The sequence below is a fragment of the Thalia democratica genome, chromosome 9, assembly GCF_965202585.1.
Source record: "Thalia democratica chromosome 9, ktThaDemo2.hap1.1, whole genome shotgun sequence".
NCBI lineage: Eukaryota > Metazoa > Chordata > Thaliacea > Salpida > Salpidae > Thalia > Thalia democratica.
In genome coordinates, this window is record NC_139173.1 from 30,757,220 (window position 1) to 30,776,013 (window position 18,794).

The 18,794-nt window shown below is 31.9% G+C and overlaps 2 protein-coding genes across 2 annotated transcripts in view; one reads left to right on the forward strand and one right to left on the reverse strand.

Annotated features, from left to right (window-relative positions):
* Positions 1–1,518: 1,518 nt before the first annotated feature.
* LOC145845181 (carboxypeptidase B-like) lies at positions 1,519–6,374 on the forward strand. Its single transcript, XM_082952604.1, has 8 exons — positions 1,519–1,527; positions 2,776–3,012; positions 4,162–4,368; positions 4,667–4,771; positions 4,833–4,935; positions 5,375–5,580; positions 5,828–5,912; positions 6,181–6,374. Exons 1-8 carry the CDS (start codon positions 1,519–1,521, stop codon positions 6,372–6,374), a joined length of 1,146 nt encoding a protein of 381 aa, XP_082808730.1.
* A 777-nt stretch (positions 6,375–7,151) lies between these two features.
* The window catches only part of LOC145843759 (dynein axonemal heavy chain 3-like), a 44,733-nt gene continuing 33,090 nt past the window's right edge, over positions 7,152–18,794 (reverse strand). The window contains exons 48-72 of the mRNA XM_082950979.1: positions 18,629–18,769; positions 18,342–18,459; positions 17,835–18,023; positions 17,487–17,632; positions 17,073–17,218; positions 16,556–16,821; positions 16,099–16,284; positions 15,634–15,806; positions 15,192–15,359; positions 14,607–14,864; positions 14,217–14,379; positions 13,718–13,937; positions 13,091–13,314; positions 12,689–12,804; positions 12,189–12,350; positions 11,792–11,908; positions 11,438–11,575; positions 11,092–11,217; positions 10,589–10,723; positions 10,028–10,266; positions 9,358–9,557; positions 8,916–9,042; positions 8,462–8,547; positions 7,738–7,944; positions 7,152–7,308 (exon numbers count right to left, since the gene is read on the reverse strand). Coding sequence (XP_082807105.1) covers positions 7,205–7,308; positions 7,738–7,944; positions 8,462–8,547; positions 8,916–9,042; positions 9,358–9,557; positions 10,028–10,266; positions 10,589–10,723; positions 11,092–11,217; positions 11,438–11,575; positions 11,792–11,908; positions 12,189–12,350; positions 12,689–12,804; positions 13,091–13,314; positions 13,718–13,937; positions 14,217–14,379; positions 14,607–14,864; positions 15,192–15,359; positions 15,634–15,806; positions 16,099–16,284; positions 16,556–16,821; positions 17,073–17,218; positions 17,487–17,632; positions 17,835–18,023; positions 18,342–18,459; positions 18,629–18,769 — 4,155 coding nt within the window. The 3' untranslated portion in view covers positions 7,152–7,204. The remainder of the gene's footprint in view (positions 7,309–7,737; positions 7,945–8,461; positions 8,548–8,915; positions 9,043–9,357; positions 9,558–10,027; positions 10,267–10,588; positions 10,724–11,091; positions 11,218–11,437; positions 11,576–11,791; positions 11,909–12,188; positions 12,351–12,688; positions 12,805–13,090; positions 13,315–13,717; positions 13,938–14,216; positions 14,380–14,606; positions 14,865–15,191; positions 15,360–15,633; positions 15,807–16,098; positions 16,285–16,555; positions 16,822–17,072; positions 17,219–17,486; positions 17,633–17,834; positions 18,024–18,341; positions 18,460–18,628; positions 18,770–18,794) is intronic.

Here is an 18,794-nt window from a genome sequence, read left to right on the forward strand (position 1 = left end):
GTTTTAATGCTTTAATTCTAACCATAGAATTTTATCAAAATAATTGTTATCAAAAAAGAGTTTTTTTTATTAATACCATAAAAGTAAAAAAGTAACAATTAGCTATTTAACTACTATATGTTTTTTATTAAGTCAGTAGTAATTTTGTTCATATTCATTTAAAAAATTAACATTTTCTGTTTAATTTTTTACTTGAATATTGATAACCCTGATATTTTAGGCTATGAATTAAATTAAAGTTATAAGTACAATTAAAATTTAATAAAAAGTTTTACATTTTAAATTCTTAGTTTTTATTTGTTACATTAAACTTAAAAAAAAACATTTTACATAATTTTCATTAAATAGTTTAAGAATTATTATAATATCAATTAACTTCTGTCCAGTATTACGATTATTCTTAGCTATTTTTAGTAAAAAAAAGGCTTTTTATTACAAATACATTTACATAAAAAATCTAAATTTTTTATAGTTATGTTCTTATAATTATGCTTATTATAGTTATCTCTGCGTTATTAATGACAATTATAAATAAATCAGTTATATACTACACATACTTCTTATATAAAAAGCTTGATACATAAACTTATTGTACATTTAATAAGATAATTATAAACCTTAAAAGCATATAAAGTTTAGTTTTGCTTTTGGGATCTTTTAGTGAGTATTAAAGTATAAATCTACTACGACAGTATTCGGAGATATTACCATGAAACATTATAGTGTATATTGAACGAAAAAAAAACGCTCAAAATGTTTGGTCCTAGGACCTGGTACACTAAAAAACTTTTCGGTTATCGAGTCGCACACCACTTAGATACCTTTTAACATCTTGTCCAGGATTGTAAATATTAAGCAAAAGTATTTTTTAAAATTTCCTAAAGAGTTAACTTCGTATAAACGAATATTTAAACAGTATCGTTTTAAACTTTAAATCTAAAAGTAAACTTCGTTTTGAGCACATGAATTCTAATTAAAAAACATTGTATAGCTACACGCTTCTAAAACTGAAATTTTTTGAGGGAATTTTATCCTATTAATTCATTGCGTCTTCTCTTGGGTATTCTTAGTATTGTGCTGGCATTCTGAAACTGTTTTCTGATTGCAGTGATCCTGAGAACACTACTATATTTAATAGAGTACAAACATTAACAAGTAAAATTTATTATATGAATTAAAAACTATTACAAAATGAATGACATTGAAAACTGCAAAGTTGTAAGCTTTCAAAACATGTAGAAATAATACTAGCAATGCAGTTATAAGCTATATTTGGTTGATTAAAACCTTTTAAAACAGTTGTAAAAAGGTTGTATATGTAAATAAACAATAAAAAACTTTACGAGCATTGAGTGTAAATTAATAAAATGCTTAATAAATTAATTTTGCGAACAGGTAAGTATATTTTTTCATTCAATTAAAGCTAAGTGATTTATTACAAGGCGATAATAATAAACCTAAATGTCTTCAAAATTCTTTTATAGCTCTTAAAGTGGATTATTTAAATTTGTAAAGCAAATGTCCAAGGTTTGATTTACAACCTTAAACGTGTTAGAAGTTTAAATTGAATTCGGCATTTATTTAATACGGAATTTTATCACCAATTCAAACAACAAAATTCCGACAAAACAAACAAAATGTCCACTAATATGTTTGCAATTAATAAACAATGTTTACAAAGCGAGCTTTATGTAGATAATAAAATTGTTTTCGCTAACCAAAATTAGTGTCACTGTCACGCTAATGATTAATTGATTTCGTTAATAATTAAACTTACCGTAAAAAATTAAAGTTGTTTTTTTTCGAGTAGTAGCAAATGTTGTAGTATAAACGACAAAATGGTGAAATACAATTTCAATCTTTTTGTTTTAATAACTTTAGTTTTGGTTTATATAAGTAAAGCAAGAGTTATTTACGAAGGGTTAGTTACTTAGTTGACAAAACTAAGTTATAACTTAAGGAACCTTTTTTACCTATGAAAATGTTGATATTCAACACAATATACTACATTTTTGTACATTTTTAACAAACGTAATTATGTATGAATTTAAAAATTCTTTTGCATAATGAAATAATTTATATTAAGCGCATAATATATTAAACTACCATATTTATACAAAATAATATTTTTGAGATTTGGAAGAAAGATTTTATCGATTTAGACATTAAAAGTTATGTAGGGTTCGTAAAAAAAGTATTTATTTTCAAAATATTAAAATGATTGTTTGTTTTAAGCTTAAAAAAATTATTACTAAAATTTACACCTTTAAATGTTAATTTTAATGTTGTTTAATAAATTTTAGAAGTCAAGTTTGGAAGTTGACACCAAAAAACGAAGATGAGTTAAATGTACTTAAAGAGTTTGTCAAAATCAATGATCCATTTGTAAGTTTTAATTAACTGTGTAGACCTTACTTAAAAAGCGTGAAGTTATAGTTGTTTTTAATGAAGCTTTGTCAAAATAATACAAACTAAAGGCTAGAAGTTTTGAGTGTATATATCAAAAAAAGTTGCACTTACTATCAATATATACTTTATTTTTTAGAGAAAAAATTAAGTTTTGCTACTTTTAAAAGTCATTAGTAAATTAACTTTAAAACCTTGTATAATAAAAAACTCAAGCTACAACTAAATGTTTTTTTTCACAACATTTGGTTGTTAGTTTTCATCACAAACAGCTAATTCAATCCTTGTTAGATAATTTTTTAAGTGTAAACATGATGTCAGATAAAATTTAAATTGTAGTTTTTTTATTATTATTAATAAACTTCTCAGATAGATGTTTGGCAACCTTCGAGCGTCATCGGCCGCTCCTCAGACATCCTGATATCTTCGGACAAGCTATCAACATTCAGGGATGAACTCTCCGGAAAGCTGGAAGACTTGAGGGTGATGATCCCCAACGTGCAGGGACTGGTCGAAGATCAGCAGGCAGAGATGAGGAGGCAGGAGAGAGTGGAGCTGAGAGATCTAAACGATTTCAATTATTCAAGATACCACACTCCTGAAGAGGTATTAGTTGTTTTTCTTGAAACAGAAAATATGTGCATTTGAGTCTAATAACTTTCTGGATTTACAAAAACGATGTTGTTATACTTAAAACTTCAAACTTTTATGATTTTACGCAAAGTTTTCTAATCTAGTTTGTTTTGACTGGACATTTAGATAATTCTTTAATTACAATGTTACCATGATTCAATATTTTGTCTGAAGTTTTTTTTCTACAAAGTTTTAAGTTGTTTATATTAGTAAAAATTTTCAAATTTATGCTATACTATTTAAACAAGGTTTTATAAAAAAAATCAAAAGTCGACTCTTACTGACATGAATTTATGGTATTTTTATTTACAATATTTGACTGTCACAATAACTTTGTAAAATATACTGAAGGTTAATGAATTTTTTGACAAATTTGTTTACTTTAGATTTATTTTTATTACCACAACAAAAACTCTGCATTGCTTTTGCTTTGCAAAATACTGTTTAATGGTGAAAATGTTTAATGTTTTTGACTAACTGAAGTTTTATACAAATATCGTTAATTTTAATTGATTTGTAAGGGTAACTAGTATTGTAGGGTAGCTATCAAAATTGCACGAGGGTAGAAAATTGCACGAAGATACTTTTGCACAACGACACTTTTGCACGAGGGGATAAAAATGCAAAATTGCGTTTAGTAACCTCGTGCAATTTAGAGCCGTTTCCAGTATTGTATTAAAGGGATGAAAGATATTGCATTTTACACAAATTATTGAGCGTAAGAAATAAAGGTTAAAGTTCAGTTTAAATCAGGGTTTCCAAAAAAGGGCCATATCAGAAATTAATAGGGCCATAAGCTGCTAAGGGGCCATGATGCCATTATTTGAATCTAACACTAGATATTTTAGAATTGATGATGAAGAGCAAAAAAAGGTTCTTTAAAAAAAAAGCGTATTTAAGGTTAGTTTTTTGAGAAGTCCTGTCGGAAGGGGCCATAGCTATTTTATTTCTTTAAATAAGGCCTTATGAAAAAAAAAGTTTTGAAAACCCTGGTTTAAATAGTGGCTTGATATAACCAAAAATTATAAGTTCATATTGTGAAAAATATACATACTGAGTATAAACTGTATTGTCCTAGAAAAAATACATTTAAGAGTTTTGCAATTTTACACACTTTTACAGATACAAGAATGGATGGACTTGGTTACAGAGGCGTTCTCACCGGTGGTCACCCAGTTTCAGGTGGGCACCACTTACGAGGGCAGGAAAATAAACGCGCTGAAGGTGCAGACGGACCCGAGCGTAAGCAAGAGAGCCATATACGTTGACGGACTCACGCACGCCCGAGAGTGGATCACCGCTGCATCTATCTTGTACGCTTTCGCTCAGGTAAACTAAATAAAGGCTAAACCATAAAATGCATTTTAATGAAATAATTTTTGCTCAGGCAAATCGAAAATTATTATATGACCTTTTAATTGACTAAGTGATACATCACCTTTTTGTTCATTTTGTTTTTAGTTTATTGTTCTTCAAAACTGATAGTATATTTTTAATAGTCTGATTTGTTATGTTTCAAATAGTTTTCATTTAGTTTGATGTAGTTCTAAACTTCTATAAAACAAAAATTAATACTTACTAATTTAAAACTGATTTTTTTAATTTTAAAACTTCTTTATTTTTTAAGATACTGACTGACCCGGACCTAGCGTACATGGCCGATACCGTGGACTGGTACATCGTCCCGATGGTCAACATTGACGGTTACGCGCACACTTTTACCGGAGGAATTGTTAGTTTTTCTATTCAAATAAGTATATATGTGTTATTTAACGTAATTGATATATTAGGAGGAACGTTTGTGGAGGAAAACGAGAAGCAAAGGGGTGAACTTGGAGGCAGGCAGCACTTGTCAGGGAGTTGACCCAAACAGAAACTGGAATTACCACTGGGCAGGTAACAATGTTTGATACTCATACTAGTTAAGTTAAAAAGAATAAAATATAAAATAGGAAACGTTTTAGATTTGTGCTTAGTATCTACTCTCCTTAACTAAAGGTCTTAAATATTTCATAAATGTAGTAGAAAAAAGCGAAATTCTAAGAAGTTACTAAACAGACTAAAGGAGTTATTAGAAAAAAAAAGTTTTGAAAATCAACTGTCGAATATTTTTGTTAAACTTTCAAAATCATACTAAAAACAAATAGAATCACTGATAAGTTTTTTATTATTTCAAATTGCACAGAAGTTCTACTTAGGATAAACTAGAAACACATCGTTTAATTAAACTTCAATTTTATCTTCGTTACAACAACTGCAACGTGTGAAAAATAAACGTAACTCAAACTTAAAGTCCCCAATAGTACTAAATATAACCTTTTAAATAATTATTCAGAGGTCGGAGCGTCTCCCTTCCCGTGCGACCTGACGTACCACGGACCAGTGGCCTTTTCCGAGTCCTGCACCCGCCACCTGTCCTACTTCATAGAAGCCAACAGTGACGTCATAGACACGGTCATCACCGTCCACTCGTACGGCCAGTACCTCCTCTACCCGTACAACTTCGACCTGGTGACCGTGCCGGCGAACCAGGCCCTGCACGTGAGTTGAAGCAACTATCGTAAAAGGCAGAAAGTTTGCTTTTTGAACGTTTTTATGGGCTGTTTTTGTTATTGTAAAGGCTAAATATGCCTTTTAGAGTTGAAACTGTTGTAATGTGTTTTAGTAAAATACCAAACTTTCGTAAAATTTTTTTTTTCTAGACTGCTTTCATTTAAATTAAGGCTAAACACATCTCGTTTATGTATACTAAAATGTATAAGTTTAGTTGTTAAATGTTTTTTTAAAGGACCAACTCGGACAAGACATGTATGACGCAATAAAGGCTTTGTACGGAACCGAGTTCACTTTTGGTCAAGGCGGTCAAACTATATGTAAGTTTTAATTGACCAGTAGACTACAAAAAATATTTGCTTGTCTTTGAAGTGTTCTAATTAGCTTATAAATATATTTTTTTATACCACATCTATGAACTATTGTTTTAAAACAGTTGAAATTTACGAGTTTTCAAAGCAGCATAAAACTGTGAACTAAAACTTCTTTTAATTTTTAAAACCAAAAAAAGTAGTTCAAAATCAACTTTTTTAAATTACAAAAATTTTTGTGTCGTTAATAATTTTCGGTTTTATTATTAATCAACAGACGAGTGCAGCGGAGTGACCGCGGACTGGACGGCCGGGGTGGCAGGAATTCCAATCAACTGGACCATCGAGCTCAGAGATCTGGGCCAGTACGGTTTTCTCCTCCCAGAAGACCAAATAGTGCCCTCTGGCGATGAGTTTTTGGCCGCTCTAAAAGTTTCCGTCGCTCACTACCAAACTTCTGTGAATAAATAATATTTTTCTGATTGTTTTTGATAAACTCGTACTTTTTCGAGCTTTTTGTAATAAAGTATTTTCTGAAAATTTACTGCTGTTTTAAATAAATCAAGTTTTGCATAGATTTTGAAATACAACAAGATATATATTTGTTTGATATATGTCTTAAATAATAACTCTTAGAAAGTTTAATTTGTCTAACAGCTTAACTAAAGATCTTATTTAGTTTTTTAAAAGAAAATAATGAAGTGTGTAGTTTTCAATGACTTCAGTAGTAAAAACAGCAAAACTCAAAAATATTAAGAATATTTATAAATAAGGACTGTAGGATGACTTACAGAATTTATCATCTGTTTAAAATCTTTGTAAAAAAAGTTGCTAGTGGGCAAAAGTGTTTGAAAAAAAGAATGACCTTTGTATCAAAAACTAAATCAATCTTGTTAATATTTGGACATTGTGAGTAGTTTTTGGTTATAAACAGTAGCAGTGTTTTAAACAAACCAAAGAACCTTAAAGTTTTAAAAAGCTGTTCATAGTAGATCACTAAAAACAAGACTTTGTGCACATGAGGTAATTTAAAAAATTTAAAATCTATTTATCAATGATTCATAAACGATTGAATACCTATTTTCTACTATGTTTATAAAACAAGCTCAAGTTAAATACAGTGAATTTTATTGTGTTTGCAAAGTACGTATGATAAGATTAAGTTTTACACAGTAAATAAAATGACAGTAAAATTTTCACAGTAAAAATATTGAAGACACACTGTAAATATGTTAATTTTCACAGTAATTTGAAGTTAAACACAGCAAATATTTCAAAGTTACAAAACAGATTGAATATTATCAATCGTCAAGTTGGCAGAGGGCCGCCACCCCTCTGTTAATCCAGTGACTTTGACGCTTTTTACTGGGCAATTCAATCATCATCACAAAATTTGTCGAGTGGCCTGAAATGTATTGTAACATTGTTATAAAGTGCTGATAATATAAATAATACAAATTAATATATATTCTTATCTAAGCATAACATACATAGTGAAGATAGCAAAATTATGAAAACTTTTTAAAATTGTTTAAATAATATATCTTCAACCCCTAAAACATACTCCAACTTTATAAGAACAGTTCAAAGTTTAACCCAATATAATAAAAAACGCATTCTTCTTTTTTAGATAAAATAAATATTCTCGAACTGGTAATATTAGTATGCTACTTTTAAAACTAAAAATAAACATTACATAGTAAAATTTGGAGTAAACTAAAAATTCTAAAAGTTAAAAAAAGAAAAGGTTAATAAAAATTATTCACCGTATTTAAAAAAAAATCAAATCTAATACTGTTAGGCAAAAAAAAACAATTATAAATAAAAAAGTTACCAGTGGTTGACAGGGTTCCCCTGCGAGCGCTGGTCTTGTACACGGGACACGTGTAAGTCTTCCTCTCCTTGAAGTCCTTCTTCACGCCCGGCTGCAGCCACAAGATGGGCAGCTGCTCGAACAGGATCTTGGGGTGCGACTCGGCCACCTCGTTCGTGTCCTGGCACCATCTGGCGCCCTCTATGAACAGACCCTTCACGTACACCCCTGTATTATTTGTTTGTGTAGTTTTTGTTTTTAATGTAAAATGTTTAAAAGCAGTTTTGTGTGATTAAATTGCTAAAAGGTTAAAAAAAATTAAAATAAAACTAAATTTTAAGCATTATTAAAACATAAAGCAAAGTTTTTGCATAGATAAAAAAAATTAAGTTTCGTAAAAAACAAGCGTATTTAAAAAGTTACTACTCATTATAATTTAATCAATTAATTTAAGCTTTTCAAACTAATAGTATCAGAGTTAAACTTTTTAAACTTTTTATATATTTTTTTTATTTTATATACTACGAGTTGGTGATAAAACACTTTATCTAGCTAAAATAAAAACTAAAAAAAAATGTCTAATTGCTATAATATATAGAAGAATTAGCTTTTTTGATAGTTGTTTGCGTTGTGTTTTAGTTTAACAGCTTTTCTATAAAACAAAGCTTTTGGTTAATTATAATTCTAAAAAAAATTAACAATTTTGTCGCATTGAAAAATTTAAATGATTAAATAAGGTTTTAACCATCTTCGGGTTTATTATAAATTCCACTTTCAGAATTGCAAAGAACTTCAAATTCAAAACCGACATGGTCTATTGGTATCGTGTATCTGTTAAAAATTAAATTTATAAAGTTTGTTTAATAATATTGGTTAATTAAAACTAAGTAATTTAATTTTTTTTTAATTTATATATTATATATAAATTAGATTGGTTGTTTTTAATGCATTAACTTGGATCTGATTTTAATAACAATTAATTAGAAATAATAGTTATAAGTTAGCAAATATAAAGAAAAAATTTTAGTTTATGCAAAATAACATTTGTTACTTCTAATTTTGAGATAGCACAAGTTAGTTAGTAACGAAATGGGATAAAAATAGATTTCAGAAAAAGTTATTAAAAAAACATTCCTTGTGTTTGAACAATATTCCAACAGTAAGTGTACAAGTAATTCCTTTGTTTTAACTCAACTAACTTTCTGGAGTAATTTTGAGTGGCGCCGGTCAAAAACGACTGAGTGAAATAAAATCCTGAAATCCAGAAAACATTGGGAGTTCCTTCTTTGATCCATTTGTTGAAAAACTGCAGGCGAGCTAGCAAGTCTGTTGCAAATATTATGAAGTATTATATATAATAAACTTACTTATGCAACAATACACATACTTTCAAAAAAATAAATAACAGGTCAAATTATAATTTACTTAAAGTTTTTAGCAATACCATTTTGTAAAATATAAGTATTGAGTAAAATTAAAGAAGTTAATTTCCAAAAAGGTTTACATAATTGTTTTTCAATTGTAAACAAACTCAAGACTACTAAAAAACTTTGCTTTTTTTATTTGAAAGTTTGTTTTGCACATACGCTTGCCATATACGTTTAACAAACCCTCACTGACAAACCAATTAAAACGTTTTACCGGCGATGTAGCCACCCAGCGGCTTGAGGCTCGGGTAGGATTTTGCGGCCCACATGTTGGGAACCTTGCCGGTGAGCATGGAGTTGAAGACCTCCTCCAGCTCGGAGTTCATCACCACCAGCCCCTTGATGGCTTTGCGGAGTGACTGGAGCGAGCTTCGTATCACCACGGTAAGCCGGTTGAACCTGATCAGCTCCTGTCTGTTTTGTTAAATATTATTGATTGTTTATTATTGTTTGCTGGTACTTGGAGAAAGGTTATCAAAACTGTAAAATAAATGGTTGAAATTAAACGAAAGGTACTTAAAGTTTACTACAAGTCGACTTATGCGTTATATTTATTTTCTAATTATTTTGAATTAGGTTTTTATTGTACAATACAAATAGCTTTTTCTATAATTGAAAGATACTTTTAGTTTTATTACAAGCTAATATTAAACAACAGTATAAAAGTTTCATAAGACAAATGAAAATACACAAAGAAAAGTTTTTACTCATAAGTGAAGCATATTGAGTATTGAATACTTTACAAAAAATAATATAAAAAAATGAGCTTGAATAGTGATTTGTTTATAAAAGCTTGGTAATTCGTTCCTATTTGAAATTAAAATGAAAGATGGGATTTTTAAAAAAGTTATTAAAAAAAAATATAATACATATGTAGTAAATACCTTAGAACGGTGTTCATGGATTCGGTGTAGATAACCGGATATTTCGTCATCACCTCTTCCAGGTCGAAATCAGCAGGAAGTTTTTCCAGGATGTCTCCCGCCAAATCGTCGATGACCTCCTCCGCCGACTTGCCCCCTCCGCCCTGTTGCCGCGGCAACGTGAGGAGGACCCCGTCGAACAGCTCGTGGGTTTCCTTGTTGTCCTTGGTGATGTCCGCGTTCTCATGCAGACCGAAAACCTGCATAAATTTTTTATTAAAAATGCTTTATTAATTATTAAATGATAATTAAAAAAAAATTCTGCTTATGTTTCATATAAAACATGGGTTTTAAAATTTATTCATTTTAACAAGCGTTTAAAATTATCTAAAACCAAATAATCCTTAAGCTATTTTTAATTTTTTTTCCCAACACAAAAAACTTCAGATACTGTACTTTAAATTTTATAAAGTTATTAGTTGCATGTACCCAAAGTTACAAAATCATTCTTTCATATAGTATTACATTTAAGACTGATTTTTAAATAGCTTTTACATTAAAAGTGTTTAGTTTTTTTTTAACCTCTGGATGAGGTATGAGAGGAAGGTCTTTGATGTAATCAACAAAATTTTGCCATTCTCCCCACTCCGGAACAAAATAGTTACCACTAGGTGACAGCAAATACGTTTCTTCATCTACCAGCTGGTGCTTGTAAAACTGAAAAATAGTTAGGTTCAATACAATATAGTTTTACTAAATACTATACTTAAAACTGAAAAATACTAAACATAGTAAAAATTTATTTGAATTTTTTTAACAACTCCTGTTAATAAACTAATAAGAAAATTTAAACGAATAATATTTTAAATAGACATAAACAAAGTTTTGAAGTTGATTTAAACTTGTTGTCGCATTTCGACTTTTATTTGTAAATTTCAAAATTAACAAATCAAAACTGTAATAAGCAAAAAAAAACAGTTCCGTGAACAGAAATTTATTTATTTAAGAAACAAAACTTAAACTTTATAAAAATCATACACAATTCATAACACTTATATACATATATATAGATAAACAAAAGAAACTTGATTTAGTAGTGAATTGAGGAGCCTTCTGTCCTTATCATCGGTGACTCTTCCTCCGTAATTGCACTCTCCCGTCAGATACGTCAGCGCTTCGTACGGTACCTCGTCGTACTCATTCAAAAACATCTGTTTTTTGTGTGTTAGCTTGTAAATAACTCGAAAAAAATTAAAAAATAAAGCTAAAATTTGGTATATTACAGACGTTTTTGGTAATTTTAATACTTTGCTTAAGTTTCTACTGGACCAACACATCTTTGATTATTGGAAATTTAAAAACTAATTCCAACTTGCAAGTGTATAGTAAACTTTTACAAAAGTCATAATTTTACCGTAAATGAAAACATACTTGCAACTGCCGCATGCTGATGCGAAGATCTGATTCGTTGAACTCGTAGGCGATGTTCCATCCGAGCGCGCCAAATTTCCTTCTCTCTTGCACCATCGCGTGGAAGAAACACAAACCGAACAACATTTTCTGCCAAGCCTGTCAAGTTGATGGAAAGATATTAAAAGCTTATACGCGGTTGTTCGTTTATGGGAAAAGTTGTTGCACTTGCTTAAAAACATTATTACATTTAATTCTTTACTCTTGCATCAAAATTTTAATTTTAGAAAACACAATTGTTTATTAAAAACCCTAATCTCGCTTTAATCTCGATAAATAAAATTATCTTCTTAGAATAAAAAGTTTCACAAATACTTTTGGTTTATTGCAGTCGTTAAAAAATTCAGGGTTGGATATCGGATCACTGACGTAAGATCTCAATAAATTTGCTCGCAGACCTTTCGGTGGTTCATTGGTCATTTTCACTCCGTTCTATATTACGTTAAAAATAAAATAATATTGTTTATAATTATCAAAATGAAAGAGTCCTTTTTTTCAAATCAATATATTGAACACAAATTAAAACACTTTTTTTTTTAATAGTTGTAACCTAAAAACTGCTTTAAATAATTAAAATTTGCAATCGTTTAAATGAAGGCTATATTGGTTTAAAATTGTCCTTATTAATAAAAAGTTTATTAAATTAAAATAAAACTAGTATTTGAAAAATATGCAGCTTAAAATCCATCATTCCTAATCAAAACCATCATACCTGCAAAATAGAGACAGGGAACTTGTCAGAGGGGTAACTGGTCAACCACAATCTGAAATCATCGTGAACCTTACCTGCAACAATTGTCTCCTCACAAATCTTCGAAAGGGTCGGCATCCAACTCGTTGCTAAGTGACAATTTTGAAGCACCACCCAACTACCCTGTTTGATTGTTTAACGAAATTAAAGCTGATTAGTTTTTAGCAGGATAAAAATTTTTTTAGGTTAAAATGAGTAAACATTATGTTTATCATTCTACATCTTGAACATAGTAATAGTTTATTGAACAGCATAAAAAAAGACGCTCAAAAATATTTAGTCTAAGGACCTGGTGCACGAAGAACCTTTCGGTTATCGAGTCGCACACCACTTGGATACCTTTTAATGTATTGTCCAAGACAGTAAAAGCAGTTGCAATTTATTTCAAAGTAATAATAAACAAACTGACGTTTACAAGTTGCTTACATTTAATTTTAAATACCAATAACAAAGAAACTGACATTAACAACGGCGTCATCGATCATCTTACACGCGATTGGACCCTGACCCTGACCGAGTGAAATCGTTCCTATTTTGTTTCCACCGAATCCCTTGTCTTCCGCGAACTTCAACAGGCCTGAACGTATTTTTTTTGTAAAAAATCTAATAATGTATTTAAAAAATATTGTTGTACAAATCTCAAACTTAAATTACTAAATACTTTTTTTTTTACAGCGTAACAATTTATGCAATTATAAACGAAACAACTTAAAAAACGTAAAAGACCAAAAAAAAATTCAGTTAGTTTTCAAAAAAGTACTAGAGTTACAAAAAAATACAACTCTTACATCTGCTAATAAAAATCCTATAAACGCAGATCTAAAAAAAACGAGAAATTTACAGAACAATCAAATGAAAAGTACCGGCGGTGGGATCGGCTCCGGGAGAGAGGATGAATATCAGGGGAACGATCGAAGTTGAGTCGTCGTAAGACCCCTGAAGGTCGAAGGTGGGCGGCTCGATGAACGGCTGGCCCATGTGGTCCACGATGTACTGCTGGACGGAAGGGACGACTTTGTCCGGACGCAGGCACCTCACCACCACCATGCGGTCCAAACCCGACAAAAGTTCGAACTCGCCCGGAAACCTGGAAAGTTTTCAGTTTTTTTTAAAATCACTATCACCAATATATCACTTCAAGTTTATCTAAAAGGAATTTGTTGTAATAGCTAGTCTTTCAAGCTTATAAATAATACTTTTTTTATAATAGATCGTGTTTTTTTAGTATTTAGAATTTATATAAAAGTTTTTACTTCTAATACTAATTTAACTAATAAAGCCTCAAAACAAATTTTTGTAAAAAAAAAAACACTTATGTGTCTAGCTTATATCAAATATCTTAACTTTTTACAACTGATCAATTGATGTCTCTTAATACTAATAAGCTTTCAAAACACACCAAGCTACTTTTAAACACATTAGCTTTTATTTATAATGAAAAAGAAACATTAACTGAAACAATAATTTAAAAACTTTTACTAAAAACTTACTTTTCCTCGTGGGGGGTGGCAGAATCGTACACGGCCCGCCACGACCTTATCTCTTCCTCGAAATTTTCCCTGAAACCCTGCAGGCCGGGCAGCTGCGACGCCCTCACCACCTCCGACCACGCTTTGTCGGCCAGCCACGAGGGGGCGGGGTTGGGGTGAGGGTTGTCAAGGGCGACGCCTCCCGTCAGAAAAAATCTCCATGCAGCGTCGTCGACATTTCCTGTAAGAAAATATTTTGCTAAATACTTAAAATAGAGTGATATTAAAATAAATTTTAATTACTCAACTCTGTATTTTTATAAAAATGAACCAAGATTATTTTAACGTACTTGATTGTTTATTTAAAAATAGTATTTAAATAGCTTAACTTTGTTGTATAATTTAAAATTATTTTGTACTAAGTATAAAACAGTTGTTATATTGTATATATTATTTACAATATTTTACTGTAAAATGCATTTATCGATAATCTAAACTTAATATATTTTATTATCAAAACCTTTGTTAGATTGCAAAGCAATGGTGAGTACAAATGAGAAGAGAAGTTTGTCTTTTTCGAACAGTGATCTGCACACATTCTTGTAAATGCTGTCTGTGAAGTGCCTGTTCAAATTTGCTATTCTTTCTTCGAGATTAGAAGAACCTTCGCTGTTTCTTATCGACTGTTTTATTGACAGTTATTACAAATCAGCACATAAAAGTGGTTCAGAAAAGTTCAAAGTTATCTGAAAAGTACTAATAATAAAAAAACTATTAATAACTATGTTTTAATCATTTATGATACTTTAAGATTAAACAAGTATTTAAGAAGAGTTTTCTTATTTTTATACAAAAAAAGACAAAAAAAAAGAAGATTTGTCTCATTCCTTCAAGCGAGCAACAAACGCACGTTGAGGTAGAGGTTGATGAACCAGGCGAGGGAGTACTGGTACATGGGCTCGATGTTGGCCAGGTCGCTCACGCAGAAGAAGATGACGGTGGAGTGGACCGCCACCGGCTTGTACCCGATCCGCGTCTCGTCGATCACCTTCTCCGTCTCGCTGGCCACCTGCTGCTTGGCGGTGATCTCCTCGGAGAGCACTTTCGACGAGGAGAGGATCTCGATGGCCGTCTCGTCCTCCAGGATGTTTCCGTCCGAAGATAGAACCTGATTGGTTGATTTTTTGCTAAACACTGATAGTAAAAATCGTAATTTTAATTTTTCTGGACTTTTATGTAATGTAGAAAATAATTTTATTAAAAACCACGAAGGTTGCATCTATTAGTTTATTAATAATATGAAAAATAATAATTTTAGTTTTATGAAAAATAAATTGAAACTAAATTACATCAAACCACTCATTAGTAGCTTTTTGTTAGGTTTAAAGTCTTCAGGTTATGATTACTAGCTCAAAAAACTCCAAACCAAATTATACCAAACACTAGTTTAAAAACCAGATTTATATTTTGAACTAATAACAAGTAAGTTATATACCATCAGAATTTTGTCTTCGATGTTTTGCAACTGGCGTTTGTTTTCGGCGCTTTCCAAAATCAACTCGTTCTTTTTAACTTCGAGCTCGGGTTTTTCTTTGGCGGCCACAATGCTCAGAAGCTGGTCTTGCAGTCCAAGCGGAGTTATCATGAAGTTGACCAGGCACACCTGGAAGTTATCGGTAAGTTATTTAAGTATGAAACATAAAACATTAAATTATGAGAGTCTACTAATTTAACACTTTGCTTAAAATATAATTATATAAGACTAATTTTTATTTTGAAATATAAAAAAAGAAAAAAAAATTGTAAATATAAAACGATTAATTAAACTATAGGCTTAAACAAATGTTTTTTTTTTGTTGACTTTTGAAAACTAATAATTGATAAAAATTTGTTGTCTAAAAAAATAAAATTCTTTCTGAAACTTATAAAGCTGTTACCTTGACGGACACTTCGGGGAGGTAGTGGGGGTTCCTGAGACCGGTGGTCATGTAGAACCTGAAATCTTGCGAGTACTCGACGCTGGAGTCGCCCAACATCATGTACTCAACGCCCTGCTGCTTGTACGTCTGCTTCAACAAAACCGAATCCAGTATCGCGTCTATCTCTTCGCCTGCAAAACGTTTTCAAGTAGCGTTAGTCTTGTTCTGATGTGAATAAAGATTGCATAAAAGATCTAAAAATCTAAATTTGTTATTTGTTACTTTAAAAACATTGAACATTAACTTTAAAATTGTTAGTTTTTAAACTCAACTAATAACGAAATTTCGACACAAAAAAAAAGTTAGGTTACTTTTTTATTCTTAAAGTTTTCATTTTTTTAATAAAAATACACATTGATGGCTTGGCTGTTATTTCTAAATTCAGCCGATAGTAGAAACACTCGACTTAACAAACTCACGTACCCAAGTTTTCGAGCAACACAGGGTGACCGTACTGTATGGCGCTTTCCAGGGTTCTGACGTAGTTGGCGTCGGAAAGCTTTATGACGTACAGCTTGTTGTCGGCCTCCATGTTTTTCACCCACTTGTTTATCTGGCCCTGCGGATCGATCATCAGCGGCCATCTCCGCGAGTTCTTCGTGATTATTCCTGAATTACGAAAGTGTTGGTTTAAATCTTGCCAAAAATTTCCACAAGATACGGGTTGAAAATTACTGAAAAGTTTTAAAAACCTGGTGTTGTTAGACAGCTAAAATAACCTTTCAACTAGCCAGTTATAAAAGAAAGCCAAACGTAAGTTTTATTTATCGTTTTGCATAAAAGCGTAGACACTTCTTGATAAAAACTTTTCAGACATCTATAATTTAAACCCAACTTATATTGTATTACAACATTCTATTTTTTTATTTAATCTCCAAACCGTTGTCAATGGAGAAGCCGTCCACCGGCAGCCCCGCGATCTGCCAGTCCCTGATCTGCACCGGGTCGCCCAGCACGTTGGACAGCTGGAAGGTGCCGGAGCAGGGGATTTCCATGTTTTGCAAGCTTTCGTGCCACTTGGCCACGCAAGAGTGGCGGAAGTCGACGGTGAAGGGGCCGAGGTAGGCGACGGTGCCCGAGGACAGGAGGACGTCGCCGGTCAGGTTGACGAGGGAGAAGCCCAGCCTCTCCGCCGATTCCGTCCATCTGTGGGTTGTACGATACTTATGTTTTAAGGTTTCAAAGAAGCGTTTTACAATCTTTCAATCAAAATTAAATTCGATTAACAATTACTGCTTGATATTTAATATGAAACAAAGTACTACGAGTTAAAATTGATCTTTTTTTAGTAACTAGGAGCTGTTTAAAACAAGCTTAGAAAAACAAGCAACATTATTGTTTTTAAACAAACTATAATACATACTAAAAACAAAAAATACAAAAAACAAAGTCTTCACCTTGTTTTTTCACCACCTAGACCAGTGATCAGCTGCTCAGCTCTGATCAACTTCATCTTGCACTGCTCAATCTTGTTCTCCAGGTCTATTTTGTCCTGATTCATTTTGTCGAACTCGGCTTGCAACGCAGCAACTTTGTCCAAAACCTGCCACAAACATTGCACACTATTTACATTTGAACATTTTTATAAAATCAATCTCATTTTAAGCCCATTTCAAATAGTTGCGCATAAATAAAGATAAGTATATAATAGCAGTTTTTAAAAAAATAAAATTTTCTTAATATTAATGTAGTTTTGGGTAGTTTTAATAATTAAGGTCGCTAAAACAGTTAAATGAAACACTACGCTTTACTCCAACTGTAAAACCATTGATAACTCAGAATATTTTACCAAGTCTTCTTAAAACACCAACCTCTTTGAGTTGCGCTCTTTTTTCATTGAGCATGGCCATGTTGGCCGCGTACTCTTCCTCCGCTTTGGCCAGCTTTATCTGCTTGGGCGCCACCACTTTTGCCACTTTGTCGTAAATATCCATCGCGCGCACCCACTTGCACAGACCTTTGTGAAAAATCAACACATAAATATTTAGTATAAATAGATTTTGTTTTGAAATTAAAAAAATCACAACACAGGTACTAAAGCTTCTTTGAAAAAACATCTAAGCCAGTTATAAGGCCACTTCAATGCACTTGAAGAAAATTTAAACCACCAAAACAATCTACAAAACGACAAAAAAAGCTTGGCAAACAAACGAAATTACCTTCGCAGGCGGAGGAGACGTTTTTGATGATGTTGGGGTTGAACTCGGGGTTGGACACGTACGTCTTCCGGATCTCGTTGATTATCCTCGGCGGGATGTTGTCCTTGTCGTAGTCCTTGAGCGAGTCCAGAAACTTCATGTCGTTCAGCATTTTTTTGCTCGGACCCCAGAAATCAGCGATCATTTTACCTGCGAAGTTGTTTGGTTGACTTTAATTTAAAGAAGTGTTTTAGTTTAGTTTGAAGCGACTATGGTTTGTAAGTATGCATATTAAAAAGTGGTATTTCTAACCTAATAAAAAAGTTTACTATTTATACATAGCTTAAAATGACATTCTTTCCAGTTCAAAAAAGTTTGATTACTTAAATCTTATCAAAAGTTTACGAAAACTATGTTCCACACCTAAGAGTGTTAGTTATGGCCTAAAACAAAAAATACTTACTTTCTTCCCACATAAGCTTTTGAAACAACTGAAATAAAAAACGCTATGAAGCTACAAAATCAAACCTGAGCCTGACGGGTCGGGCTTTCTTTCAGGTTTAATTCCCTTCATGATGCAAATGGATTCAAGCACGAGCTTGACTGCCGGCGGGGGATTCGTCATTGATTTCACCATCGTTATATCCTGCGTAAAATATCAAATAAGTAAACTTTACAAACCAAAATACTTCAAACTGATATTGACTGCTAGTTGTGGACTAAAAAAATTACTTGAACTTTCCACTTAACCCACTGAAACAATGAAACACTTATCATCAAAATTGCAAACAAAACAAACAGATACTGAAACGTACAGCGGGCTTCAGAGTGTTGAGCGCGTCGATTGCGGCCTCCAGAGCGGGAATGGCCTCGGCGAGATCGGCCTCGCACTCGTCCTTGATCGATTGAGCCTCGGTTGCTGCCGCGTTGGCCACCGCCTCGTCCGCCGCCACTATCTGTTCGTTAGCAGGGAGATTAACT

Excerpts from the sequence above, each read along its gene's own strand:
- LOC145845181 (XM_082952604.1), top strand. Across the intron at positions 4,369-4,666 it reads TCTTGTACGCTTTCGCTCAG|ATACTGACTGACCCGGACCT; the intron begins GTAAACTAAATA and ends TTATTTTTTAAG. Across the intron at positions 5,913-6,180 it reads TCAAGGCGGTCAAACTATAT|ACGAGTGCAGCGGAGTGACC; the intron begins GTAAGTTTTAAT and ends ATTAATCAACAG.